We start from the raw sequence: 15,333 nt of genomic DNA on the forward strand, positions 1-15,333 counted from the left end.
AATTTCACGGTTGAAATACGAATAAAATAGCATTTACCTTCTTAACACAATATTTGCAGTTTGATTGTTGATCATATTTATTAATTTAATACTACTTCTGTTTTCAGCCTCGTTTTTCAGTTTTCTTTATCTTCCCTTCATCAAAACAAGTAAGAAGCATACGTATGCATGGTATTTGCGCGCTTTGTAATTAAACAATTAATAACGTATCATAGAATATCCAATATCCAGAATTTATCATGGCAGATATTGTGTGGCCAGTGTAAAACATGCTAATATATTGCATCTTATATCAGCTTAATAACTTTTTCAAAAGACAAAGCTTACTGAACCAACGCTGTATTATCGCGGCAAACAGGATTTTCAGAATACTTTGAAAACGCGCCATCTATCGGTTGTTTACAAATGCAAAGGTGTAGCCGGGAAGGTCGCAAATCTGTCAGAGCACAATTTCCTTTAAAAAAGTGAACATTTTTGGTAAGTCTACATTGAAAAGCAATATACGTCACTGTTTTGTAAATTGCATGCAATTCCACTGATTATCATATACAAACATATTGTCGAACCTACCTGCATTGGTCTTGATTATGAAATATACTCAGTGTATCGATTATGACGTAATACAAGGTGACACTTGGAATTACATTCTATGGTAGGCAATTTGGACCCAAACTGACATGTTGCTTATGATCCTACTTATAGGAAAACAATAACAGTTAAACTTTCTTTTTTAATAAGCAATTATTATTATTATTATTATTATTATTATTATTATTATTATTATTATTTCTAATTTAATATATTTAATATATTTATATTTTTTGCCCACACTGCATTTAAAATTCGTACAAAATTAAATAATTTTTTTAAAATTTGTACTGTTGTTATTCTTGGATTTCAACTTTAATTATATTTATGTGTTCAATTTAATCATTGGATCTTTTGGTTTTTGTGGAAATACTCAACCAGTGCAGCGTGGACATTCCTTTTTATAGGTATGTTGCAAGTTAACTTTATTGTAATAATTGCGTGCTAAACATACCTGAGTTATTCAAATACCGCGATAATAGAGTTTTTCCCGCACTTTACGTTAATTTGTGTCAACCAGCATATACTGTTTAATTTACATTTACGCGCATCGATTGACAAAGATTTTTTTGGTATAGGAATCGAAGAGGGAAAGCCATAAAAACGTTACAAAAATTGTAACCATGCAGCAATAGCAAAACGGTTTTGATTTGTACCGATAACAACATTAAGTACCGCCATAATACGGCGTTCTGGGCGTTCTGTTTGACCTTGACAGTAGTATTATTTGCTCTTTTTGAAGGTATTGTATCAAATTATGATTGATATACTGGCTTGCTCATTTCTCTGAAAAAGATACTTGTGTCTTTATTTTCATTTTTTAAATATAACACATAATCCTTGGGGCGGACACTGGTGTCATAGGACTTGACGTCATCCATAGCAGTACAAATTTTCTGTTTCGATGAATATGGATCAGTCATGAATATGTGTCAGTCAGTCATGAAAATGTGTCAGCCAGTCATGAATGTATCAGTCAGTCATGAATATGTGTCAGTCAGTCATGAATATGTGTCAGTCATTAATATGTGTCAGTCAGTCATGAATAGGTGTCTGTCAGTCATGAATACGTGTCAGTCAGTCACGAATATGTGTCAGTCAGTCATGAATATGTGTCAGTCATTAATATGTGTCAGTCAGTAATGAATAAGTGTCTGTCAGTCATGAATTCGTGTCAGTCAGTCATGAATATGTCAGTCAGTCATGAATGTGCCAGTCAGTCATGAATATGTGTCAGTCAGTCATGAATATGTGTCAGTCAGTCATGAATGTTTCAGTCAGTCATGAACATGTATTAGTCAGTCATGAATAGTCTCATTCTATGACCGTATTTGTTTTTCTTAATGTATGTGTCAACCATTGCGTAGATGTAACACAATATTACCGCAATAAATATGTTTGGGTAATTTGAACTTTCTTTTTTTAAGACTGACTAGCTTCATTTATTATTGTCCTCCTAGCACTTTGATTATATTGTAGCATTTAGACAATTTATTTTTTTATCTCTTTATACTTGTACTGTTGTCGTCTTCATTATGTTTTTCATTCACGTTCCTAAAGCTGAATTGTTTAATAGTTTCAAGAAGTCCTTTTCGAAATTCATTGTTTTCTTTCTGTGAAAAACTTACATTGGCTGTATTTATAACCTCATCCATGGTTGCTTTTCAAACAAGACAATTCTTTAAAATAGAAAGGGACGCATGACGCGCGATTGACAACAGACAATACGGGGAGTAATCAGGCTTAAGCGGTAAATTCAAAAGACTTATAGACCAGTCACGAAACTATCCTAGCACAAAATTGTAACAGAGACTCAAGACTCCAAAACTAAATATCATTCATACTTGGATTTGCTCCCTTGTTTTTAAATTTGGCATGTATGCAGAAATTTAAACGATTAGGTAATACCGAAATGTTCGTAATTCAAATTTATGTCAAAGTAAAGTTAAAAGAAGATGAAAGGATTTTAAATCTGAGCACAAGCTAAATCAGTTTGATAACTACGAAGCCAGGTTACCAAAGAATTTTTTAAAAAATGAGAAAAGAAAGAAAGGAAATAATACTACTAATCTGGGATATTATACAAAAATAATACGTCACAATTTTATATAGCTTTTAATAAAGTTAAATAATCATTTGCTGCAAAGAAATTCGGATTGTGTTTTTAACACTGGTCATTTACTGTCAGTTTATATGTACCAGGACGTTTTATTTTATAGAGAACCATACAAACATTCTCAGATATTACATGTATTATAAACTGCGAGTATAATATACAGTGTACGTATGGAATTCACGAGGAAGGTTTCGCCTCTTTAACTGCAGTTCCCATCGTTACTACTTACATTGGATAAACCTAGGCATTGCATTTGATGAGCGTTTTAAAGCCTGGCCAGAATGCTTGGCGTTGGACGATCACGCACCTGTTTAATGGCGTCCACATTGTTGAGAAAAGGTAAGTATGCTTTAACAATAATAATGATGATGATGATGATGATGATGATGATGATGATAACGACGAAAATTAAGACGACGACGATGATGATGATGACGACAATGACAATAACAGCAACGATAACAATAACAATAATAATAATACTTTTTTGGCTGTTGAGGACAATGACGACGTAATAATAACAATGATTACGGTGGAAACGTTAACTCCAGCTGCAGAAAGAGTGGTGATGATGATGGAAGTAGCAGTAGGTTATATCGTTCTTCATATTTCCTTTAATAATAAAAATATTAATAATAAAAAAATTATGACAATAAATTGTTATTATTGTTGTTATTTTCTGATAATAATAATAATAATAGATGTTGTTATTGTTGTAGTTTTGTACTTAATAATAATAATAATAATAATAATGACAATAGCTATTTTATATTATGGGTGTTTTATTCTTAATAATAGTAATAATAATAATAGCAGATGTTGCTATTATTGTTGTTTTGTACTTAATAATAATACTAATAAATAATAATAATGACAACAGCTATTTTATTATAGGTGTTTTATTCTTAATAATAATAATAATTATTATTGTTATTATTATTATTATTATTATTATTATTGTTGTTGTTGTTGTTGTTGTTGTTGTTGCTGCTGCTGCTGCTGCTGGCGTTGTTTCTGTACCCTTTTTAGGGGATCAGAGGTGAAGGGTGTTTTCTCACCCATGCGACAGAGATATTTTCCGGTTTTGCTAACCTTAATTTACCTCAGTCTGGTTATCTCAGAGGTTAGAGCGTCCGCCTCGGACGCAGAAGGCACGGGTTCCAACCCCGGCCGAGTCATACCAAAGACTTGTCAAAATGGTTCTAGGCGTTCAGTATTAAGACGTTAGTGTTAGGACTGGTCGGCCTTTTGTCAGGATAATGTGACTGGGTCGGATATGATGCTACATGTCTGCAGCATGATGTCCCAGTGCTATACATCACTATAAACTGCCACACTGCAGACATCATAGCAACATTGCTGAAAAAATCATTAAAGCTACTTTAAAAATCCAAATCACACACACACACACACACACACACACACACACACACACAGATCTACTGAGTTGAACCGTAAATTTTGTATATAATTTCTGCGTTGATTCTAATGAATTTTTTTTAAATATAAATAAGATTAAAAGGTACAGAGCTAGATGTAATGAGCCAAGCCCTGAAATCTGTATTTTGTATGTTGCTATCGCAACTTGTGTGGAAAACTTGGGTAAGAGCAAAAGCAGACGTGCTTTTCATGATAATTATAGAAATCAACACAACTTGTTGTGGCCTTAGCATTTTGAGCAAGAGGATTTAGAGCTTCATTTTAACACACACACACACACACACACACACACACGCGCGCGCGCCTATTTAATTTTAATTTTTTTATATGTGACTTGCATTACGTGAGATTAAAATAAGTGGTTCTTAACTGTGTACAGGAGAAAATCCACTCCCTACCCCCACCACTGTAGGAAGGGATTGGCCATACTAGACAATATATAAATAACAAGGAAATGAAATGGTAAGGGGCAAATTGCGGCAATCTCATCATGTAGACATTCTTTATGTATAAAAATGAGTGATCTTTACAACAAGGTAGGCCTATAGTCTGCGACAGAGAACATCGCTTCCTGGAACTACATACCTTTCAGTGTTGCGATTATGTCTTTATAGAGGCGGTTACTCACTGAATGTCGTCGATTCAACGTGAACATGATTTATATGTTCAATCCGACGCTCATATTTTTCCTTTCTATTAGTTTATTGAGGTCAATAGTTTGGCATTTAAATAACTGATCATGACAATCTGTAGCTCAAAATACGGCAGTTGTTATAGAAAAACAAGGATTAATCCTACCTCACGGTTTCGTACTGACACAATGGTTAAAAGTGTCCATAAGGATTAACTCTGCGTGGAATGAAATTATTCGGATGCCTTCGAAACGATTCTATTGTAACCAACACCACACCACATAATTCATGATTAATACCTTCTGTAAATGGGCTAATGATTTCATACTGCATAAAATTCAAAGGATGAGTTTACATTCTTCGTCAGGATAATACACGAGTTCTATGACTTCCAGAAATTAAAAGGGAATTCAAATATTCCAATAACAAAGAAGGTAATAGAATTTTAATATCTGCGCACTATTCATCCAGCTTGACAAATCAAGCTATCCCAGAATGCATCATTATGTAACGGCACATGCACCCACTTCCCATATTTAGTCGTCTTTTTGCAGAATACTCGCAGTTAGTTTATTCATCTAGTCACCCTGCTGACATAACCCATAATTCGAAGAAAAAAAAATTAAACGATTATCAGTGATTTATGGCGTTAAACTCTACGAAAACGAAAATAATTTTGTTCCCGAAAAGGTAAAATATTCAAGCATCTGAGCTATATCAGATGGCAAAACTCCACAATTTGTTAATTATCAAAGAAACATTAGTTTGCCGATACAGAATTATTTAAATTGGAACAGACGTATTAAAGATATAATAAAAATAGGAAATACAAAGAGGAACATTGTCCAGAGCATTCACGTTAATGCTTTTCAAAAAATCTCTTCAAAAACTGCATCTGATTCCTTTTTGAAACATGCCAGTGTGGCCTGCGAAGATTTAATGAGAAGAATTCGATTAGAATAGAAAGGTTACAGCTTGAAGATGCCCGCAGTATTACTGGCTTAGGAAACTATCGATTACAATAAAACTATCGATTATGCACCAAAAGCTGAGAAATAAGTGTATATCCAAACAGTAGCATCTATACGGAATAGGTTTAAAGCGACGCTTTCGTCAATGTATGTGGAAAAGGCGCTCTAACCAATTAACTTTATTTCTTTTATGTCGCAGTTATGGTAATTAAAGACACGTATTGTTAATTGACTAAATCAATTGGATTTCAATTTAAACATGGATTTATTTTTAAAAGAACGTTACGAAGGAGCAATAACAGACTATATATTGGCGGTAGAGAAATATATTATGTTTGAATCTTTTCCTGTATGTATGCCAAATTATCTTGATTCGTCTACCTTGTGTTGTTTTTCTTTTCTTATCTGCCTTTTTTACTTTAATATAGACGATGTAATACATACTTATAACATTAATTTTGAACTCATGCCAGCAATCTTTAACATCTTTTCTTATGAAGTGTTCTTGTTATGGGAAAAGGCGATAACAGATTGTTAGAACTTTATAGCTAATCCCGTCTGCATTGTTTGCAATGAAATAGGTTTAAACTAATCACCGAAAAACCTATATCAATCCACTGTAAAATCCCCTTCAGACTCCTTTGGACACTAATCACTGATCAACCTATATCAATCCACTGTAAAATACCATTCAGACTCCTTTGGACACTAATCAATGGACACTGGACACTGGACACTAATCACTGATCAACCTATATCAATCCACTGTAAAATCCCCTTCAGACTCCTTTGGACACTAATCACTGATCAACCTATATCAATCCACTTTAAAATCCCCTTCAGACTCCTTTGGACACTAATCACTGATCAACCTATATCAATCCACTGTAAAATCCCCTTCAGACTCCTTTGGACACTAATCACTGATCAACCTATATCAATCCACTGTAAAATCCCCTTCAGACTCCTTTGGACACTAATCACTGATCAACCTATATCAATCCACTGTAAAATCCCCTTCAGACTCCTTTGGACACTAATCACTGATCAACCTATATCAATCCACTGTAAAATCCCCTTCAGACTCCTTTGGACACTAATCACTGATCAACCTATATCAATCCACTGTAAAATCCCCTTCAGACTCCTTTGGACACTAATCACTGATCAACCTATATCAATCCACTGTAAAATCCCCTTCAGACTCCTTTGGACCGTTTCCTGCAGATGCAGTTTATCCAAACGACGATTTCAGTGTTTAAGATTATTAATTGTGGCAACATGATGTCATCTGAATGTAACATATAAGTTAGTACTGATGTGCATTTGTTTTCTTATCCCTTTACATGAACTTTTTTACTTGTTCACTTGAACGGTGAACAATCGATTCCATATTGCACCGTTGTTTTCTTTGATACACAGAGCGTACACGAGTGTCGATTGCATCATAATATGACATTCATAAACGAGTTTATTAAGCAGGTTCGCGTAACGACGCATCGTTTGTACGTGTTTCATAAACACGAAATGTGTTAAACCGTATTTCACATAATAATGTGGTGTAGCACATGTAATATTGGAAATATGACAATACTATTTTATAAAGTCTTTTACACATAAATTTTATTATTCAGGCTGTTTGTTTACTCCTCACCATTCAGCAAAAGATGTCCGTAAGGCGTGCGCTATCGTTGCTGAATTTGTCAAAGTAGACACTTTGAATGTCCCCATCAGAGCACAGTCTACTAGCTTACCTACAATAGATACTTCGAATGTCGATGACAGAGCACAGTCTACCAGCGCACCTACAAAGATTCGAGACAGTACAGGGAGCAAATGTCCATTCGAACACATTTTTGAAAACCTGGATTATGGGATATCGACAGTTCGTCATGCGGGACAAAAGAGTTTCAGTAAAAGAAAGGAAGAACTTAATTTGAAAAAGGAATCTTGCTCATTTAGCCAAGATGAAAAAGCGGAATCGGGACTCAGACAAAGAGCCGATGAAATAGCCAGAAAATTCAGTTCGGATGCATACAAAAACGCAAAGCCCTTTTCAGATATCCCCGGACTTCCAACTCTACCCATATTTGGAGGAATACGTAACTTTTTCCCAGGTGGTAAGTATGATAATTCAGAATTAGATTCTCCTTAATGTTTTCCCATCCTTGTTACAGATACATACACACTGACAATTAATGTCGTGTTATATATATATATATATATATATATATATATATATATATATATATATATATATATATATCGGCTCCTGTTAGAGTATTCAAACTAGATGAATGCATCTCTGTTAGTACAACACCAACAATTAACATTTTAATGGCTAAAAATTCTCTTCGACAGACCACTTAGCATCACGTACCGTTATATCGAGAGTTATTGAAATTGGTGATGAAAACAACACTTATATTGCAAATGTAGGTTACTTTCAGAAAGAGGTGCGCGGTATTACCGGTATACGTCTTGATAAACGTCTTGCTCGGGTGTTGGCATCCCACCCAAAGTTTCCCTGCCTATTATATTAATAGTGCACCTAGAAAACTGTAGGTTTCATTGTCTACACTTCCTGTTTATATCATCAAGCTCTTAAACTGCAGTTATTTTTAAAATAATATAATGGATGTAATATGGTCCTATTTTGTGATCAGTTATAGCAAGATATTTTACACAGCTATTTTCATAAGGATATTGTTTTAAAATGAGTCGAACCCCTACTCTAGAACTTTACATTGCTAACTGCTGAAAATATGGTTTTCTTTACACAGAAGCTGCCATCAAGGTGTCTATACTGATAAATATAGGTTTGATAATGAGCATTCAGACATATAAAATTATTGAAGTTTAATATCATGGTGTTTGCAAAAGTTCACTGTCGGAGATAAATTAGTTCTGTGAATCCTATCGGCATATGGTTCGCGTCCACATGAACTTGTGAAAGATTCCCATCAGGCCTTTTGGACGATTCAGTCCTTACAAATGCTATTACCAGCTTGGTAAATCAGAATTTATTAATAACCACAAAGGTGATGCGTTTGTGCTCAGTCAAAGAGTTCTCACGTGGAAAAAGAAGCTGTAGGATTAAGGTCAATTATTTACAGGAAAAGACGCACCTCTGCTTGGCACTGAAAAAGTATGTGTACTTAAGGCTCAATCACAAGGATTTCATCTTGAAAACAAATGAGTGCTGCCTTTACAAGCACTGGCAGAAAACTTGTATACCACTACGATCAACGATAAATTTGGAAAACTCCGACCCAACTTAGTAAAGATGCCAATTGGTATCCGGGTACTCAGGGACCCACCTATCGATAATAACCTAGGTTATAAAATGTCCCGTAGGGTTCCCGTTTATCAGATATTTTCTTCATGAACACGAGAAGAGGTCGTTTCACACCAGCTGATTTATTGGTGGATAATTTTGTCCCATCTGGCTTAAAGATTGACTGGCAAGTATCCATAGAAGAGCTTAGACAGCCCACAAGTCCACAATCATTGTCATCATCTTCGCTATCCTTTTTCTTTTCTCCTCGCTTTTCTCTTTCATGCTCTTCCATGATATAGTTTTTGGTTCGCCTCTGGTCCTCTTGATTGTTGACCCTTTTCCTTTTTCTTTTCTCTTCGCTTTTCTCTTTCATGCTCTTGCATGATGTAGTTTTTGGTTCGCCTCTAGTCCTCTTGATTGTTGACCCTTTTTCCTTTTTCTTTTCTCCTCGCTTTTCTCTTTCATGCTCTTGCATGATGTAGTTTTTGGTTCGCCTCTAGTCCTCTTGATTGTTGACCCTTTTGATCTTTTTATTCCATTAATGAGATGTTTGGGTCCGTTTATGAATTCGGTGTTAGGACAATCACTAAGCGTCACACCCAACAGACCCCCTCTTACTGCATACCTGTGAATGGTGAATTTTCCTCTCTCTCTTCTGTGGTTGAATCTAACATCTCTTGCTGCACCTCTAAAGTCTCCTCGTGATATACATTTCTTATAATGGGGTCGAAACTTAATGAATTCTCTTGTCTTCGATGTATAAAACTAAATGTTCTTACAATATGGCTCAAGTCATTATCACTGACTTTTTCCCCCATGTACCTTTCTGATATTTTGGATGCTATCTCTTCGTCTTTTGTCTCATCTTGCTTAAGCTTCAAAGCATCCTTTCCTGAGATGACAGACTGGATCACTGTATGCACTTGTCTCTGCTTATCTACTGTGGACATCCGTATCTTTACATTACTTAGTGTTGCCCGCGGTCGAATACATTTCTTTTCGTCTTTATGGTCTATCTCTCGAGTAGTGTCTAATCCAAAGCTACCACTGTGGGAGGTACTGAATAGAGCTTGTTTCATTTGTCTGTGAAAGTGATTTGATTTGTAATGTTCTATCAAAAGCCGTGCGGAAAATAAGCATAACTGGAAGCTCCATTTAAGAATGAGAATGGAAGTGAAGACTTCACACCGGCCAGTAGTAAGTTGTATCCATCTTTTCCTCATAGTCTTTCAGCAATGGCGATGGCTACAATTTCGTCACAATGCCTCATTATATCAATATGCAGGGAAAACGTTTTATTCTCAGTGGATGTTTTCTTAATGAATTCTTTCAACATTTGTCCCCATCTCAATTCAAGCTGGCTGACGGATAACTCCTGATCACACAAATTTTTTCTCAGCTTCTCCTTGTGTGAATGTGGTAGCGAGTCGATGAATGTGACGAGAACAGAGATATGCAATAATTACTAATTTACTACAGTCATTTTCGACATCATCATCTCTCATATATTTCAGTATATAACTGAGGCCTGATGTTTCATAGGCCGATATTAAATTCATGAATTTGGACTTTCTCAAGTGCAGGCCCATCTATAAGCTTAAAAAGACTTCTTGCAATCTTGTAGTCATGTACAAACAAAACATTTTCATTTGTTTCACTCAATTCAGCCTTCTCCAAAAATCATCAAGAACCACTTTCAATGTGACCATATCATCATCCTACCAATGGAAGGTGGAGGATGACGGCATAATAGTGGCGGTCATGGTGTGTTGTTTAGATCTTGATACTCTAGTAAGCTACTATCAGTACCGCAAACCAGTTTCATCTTTGTTTGTCATCTTTCATTCATTTGATCTTCATAAATTGGTTGTACATCTTCCTCATCTATATCACTGACATCAATAAATAGCAACAAATCACAAAATACATTTGGATCATACTGGATGTTTTTCATATCCTCGACTGTATCCCCATGAATGTCAGCTGCTGTAATGGAGGTAATGTCTCCATTAATGCCCTCTATATCTTCACTGGAGATGTTTAGTGGGAAGTTTTAGTTTCTGTAGTTATTGCTAACAGTATCCATTTTCTCTATGTCATGAATGGCCAAGGATGAAAAGCTTTCGTCTAGATCCACGTTTTCTTGCTGAAATTCCGAATTTTCCATCGAAGCCGCTTTGGTTAGAATTTCTGTGAAGGACTGTAATGACGTAAGTCTTGTTCATATGTATTTCAGGCCCCATGTGGCTTGCTGCTGAAAACGTTAAAAGGCACACTCTTCGTCTAAGGTCATTTTTAGATGCACAAATTTTGTATAGTTTTCCAGCGGTGGTGCTTCCTTGCATGCACAATCTTCTTTTCCTTCACGCAGTGGAAGATGCCATGTTAATACATCGTTTAAATCCTTTGAAATGCCCTTGACTGTGATGGGCAGAGTGCAAAGTTGATTTATTCTCCTTTCACCAGGTTGTGGGTCTGTTTTCTTGGATATCTGGACAAGACTGTCCATGACAAATACAATATGACAGACTCTGAGACAAACCAAATGTTCAGAAGATGAGACGTTACTTGCTTTTACATATTATATTGGATATAGTTTCAGATACGCTTTAAAGTGACAAAGTTCTGGAACTGGTGCTTTCTTGAGACGTCTGTCTCCATTTCGCAGACTTTGGCTTATATTGGCAGCTGATGTCATGGAAAAAAACAGATGCAATGTTATAGTCGTTGATGAACAACTCATCTCTGATAATATATTGTTTGAGTCTACTGTAATTTCTGTTAAGTATTTCATTGATGAATCAAAATGACAATATAAAGATGACACATTTGAGGTGTAGAAATCATCTGACGATCGACGCCTGAGGCTGTCTTTGTTCTAATAAATGCTGGAATGGTAATGGAATGTGCGAGTGCCATTCTCTCATTATTTTAAAGTGGTTCACATCTAATGGGTCGGCAAGCCAATATATTTCCTCTTTAAAGCAGTTAAAGCAAAAGGAGTAAAGAATTCTGCTTTCTTCTGGGAGATCTTGGTCGTCGAGACAAGATGAAAGGGACATATAATGGGGTCGGAGTTTTCCAGATTTCACACTACTTCTTGCAAGAAAACGCACACGAGGCAGAAGGCAGCCTTTGGGAAAAAAGAGTATGACAGACACATATACAATGCGAATTTTCTTCCAAGTGGCACGAACTATCAGGGATATATCATCATATGTTTCATCATTATGTTGCAATTCCTGTAATTCGATACCAATGAGTATTCCTGCTTTATGTGCACACGCCTTTGTGCACTGAAAACATATGATATTTTGAAACTGAAGAGCAGGTATGTCACGAAGAGTATCTTTGTGCCGGTTTCTATTTTCTCTGGTCAGTGTATACTTTCCAGATGGATAGTAATTCCATTCATTGTACTAGCAGAAAACTTCCGAGCAATATTCCACTGAAAGACCGTCAAGCACAACTGAGTTATTGTCCCTTTTCTACCAACTCTTTACATAATCCAAAGATTCCCATTTACTTTCCTGCTCATCTTCATAGTCAGGCACGCCTTTCTTGCAACAAAATACTATAGTGCCACTCAAATAGTTGAATTTTATTCCATTCGCTGCCATATTATATGAAACATGGACCTTTCTTTTTGAATTGGTTCAATTAACTGTTTTTAGGCAATATATATATATATATATATATATATATATATATATATATATATATATATATAAGTTTTCCACCCATTGACCAGTCACGTTTTGCAAGCATTTATTTTCATAATTGCCAATAAATATATAGATCAGTACACAGTTCACAGTTCTGTCTGCAATAGCCAAAGACAAATAATTATCCATATGGATTATCAAATAACAAACATCCCCTTAAAATGAACTTCTATTTGTAAATATCACCTTCGGTAGTACGGTATTCCTACAGGTCCTTACCATACCATTATCTGTGCCAACCGAAATACGGACAAACAGTTTATTGTGTGTGTGTGTGTGTGCGTGTGTGTTTGTGTGTGTCCACATATTGAAAATGGTGATATCAGCTGATTAAGCGGTAGGTTAGCGGGGTAAAAAAGGGAAACCTGATCACTATAATCATCTAAAACTAACGCTTATCAAATATAAAAAATTTCAATTTACCATACAAATTTCATCTGAAATGAGAACACATGTATGACCACCCCTTTCTTGTTTATAAACGGTAAACATTCTATTGGTTTTTAACTGTTATATCACTTTTAAACAACTCTAAGACATGATCTGAACGATGTTGACGTCGAGTATCGTCGTTGTCGTTGCTGAAAAGAAGTGTTCTCTATCTCTCTTTTGCATACCCTAAAAATCCGTTCACGTTAATTATTATCCCATATCCATTCACATTACCTTTTTTGACCGGGGATGGCAATACATTCATTCGGCAAGAGTATGTTATAAAAGCATACTTATATACAGTGGGAATGCGTTCTTTGTTCGACTGACCCAGATGCTGAGGGTGAACGACCGGAAAAGTTCCTCAACAGTAATTCGGAGTTTTCGTATATAACTGTGCACACGTCTATTGTAATATATTAATAACAAAATCATTGATCTGGAGTCACCACCGTGATTATCACGAGCGGTTTCAATTTGAAAACCAGTTGGTTGTAAAAATGAAAGCTTATCAGTTGGACAAGATCACCTAGAAAGTAAATGCTGTCAGTAAAACTAGAAAGATGATTCCAAAAGGTGACTTACGGCATGAGGAATAACGAAAAAGGTGAATAATCTGTGCTATCAAACGATGCCAACCAGACTGACGTGCAAATTTAACGAAAACAGGGACGTAATAACAAACAGATAATGAGGTATTTTAATAGCAATCTGAGATAAAATCCATGAGAAATATCTTCCTAGTCAAAATAATCATTCCAACAGCGCAAACAGAACGTATACTTAAGATTAGTACATTTTCAGAAACCCATGTTATAGAAATAACATATTAGAAAAGGCGTCATATTCAGATGGGTGTGTGTTGATCGGGGAATTTTCAGCTTCATATGGAATAAATACAAAATGAATCATCTTTCGATCGATCGATCGATAGATTGATCGACAGACAGACAGGTAGATGGATGGATGGATGGATGTGAATAGATAGATAGATAGATAGATAGATAGATAGATAGATAGATAGATAGATAGATAATAAATAGACACGTGAAATATGTATTTAACTACACACCAACATTTTAACGACAGATACGCAGGTATCTACTACCCTACTTACCTACCAGCATGCGAACAGACATACAGACACAGAATATGAACCACTTCACGAGCCATCGCTAGAACTACTATTACTACTTCTTTATCATCATCACCATTATCATCATCGTATACTCCTTTTTTCGTCAATTTCTTCCAGGAATATTGTATGGCTTGACATGGAGGGAACAGAAATGGTTGATGCAAAAGAAGTACGGGAACATCGTGAAGGAGACCCCATTTCCGGGGTTTACGAGGGTTAACCTTTTTGACCCAGACGATGCCGAACTTATTTTCAGAACGGAGGGAAAATGGCCTTTAAGGGATAGCTTCTTTTTCATGCAGAAGCATTTTAATATTCTGCACAACAAAGGAGTTCATGGACTGGCAACTGCGTAAGATTACCGGACTTTTTTTAATTGTTTGTTTGTGTGACTGGTTGTTTGGTTGTTGTGTCGTGTATTATACAACGTTTGAAAGGGATCGGCGCATACTGGTAAAAAAAATAACAGTTATAAAACGCTGATTGGAAAATCCACACAAAATACCTGAAATGTGTCTCGAATACATATCAGTACTTTACAAAGACCGCATCGTGTATGTATATGAATTATTATGTGTTCTTTTTGTTTGTTTTTGTTTTCTATTTGTGTGCATAATATAAATTTATGACTCTTTTTATATACATTTCTCTGCATGATTCTTTTGTTAACTGCTGTTTCTATCGGAAACATTAAAGAAAAATTTATTGCGAAGATATTGGTTTAATTATAAAAATAAAAATATGGTAGTTAAACAGAAAATTCGCCCTAAGGTATAGTATACATTCAATCGATAGAGTTCATTGTATTTATTCAATCTTGAGCGTAAACGGCCCTCCAATTTTTCTGAAACAAAAGGTTCCCCATCTAGTCTTAGCAACATTTGTTACTTTAAACTTTTAACATTGTATGATAGAAGAAATAAACTAAAATACCACCAAAAATAAAACCATGCCCCAAAAAACAAAAAGAAAAACCCAAAATCAACACAGATGTAAATCCGGCCATTTTGA

General features: G+C 35.4%; 1 protein-coding gene across 1 annotated transcript in view; it reads left to right on the plus strand.

Annotated features, from left to right (window-relative positions):
- The first annotated feature begins 382 nt into the window (after positions 1 to 382).
- LOC149781877 (putative cytochrome P450 12e1, mitochondrial) overlaps positions 383 to 15,333 on the plus strand; it is a 44,560-nt gene continuing 29,609 nt past the window's right edge. The window contains exons 1-4 of the mRNA XM_089936069.1: positions 383 to 477; positions 2,914 to 3,043; positions 7,382 to 7,867; positions 14,440 to 14,674. Coding sequence (XP_089792195.1) covers positions 2,986 to 3,043; positions 7,382 to 7,867; positions 14,440 to 14,674 — 779 coding nt within the window. The 5' untranslated portion in view covers positions 383 to 477; positions 2,914 to 2,985. The remainder of the gene's footprint in view (positions 478 to 2,913; positions 3,044 to 7,381; positions 7,868 to 14,439; positions 14,675 to 15,333) is intronic.

Source organism: Sinohyriopsis cumingii, chromosome 15 (assembly GCF_028554795.1).
Source record: "Sinohyriopsis cumingii isolate HCF-2022 chromosome 15, ASM2855479v2, whole genome shotgun sequence".
Taxonomy (NCBI): Eukaryota; Metazoa; Mollusca; class Bivalvia; order Unionida; family Unionidae; genus Sinohyriopsis; species Sinohyriopsis cumingii.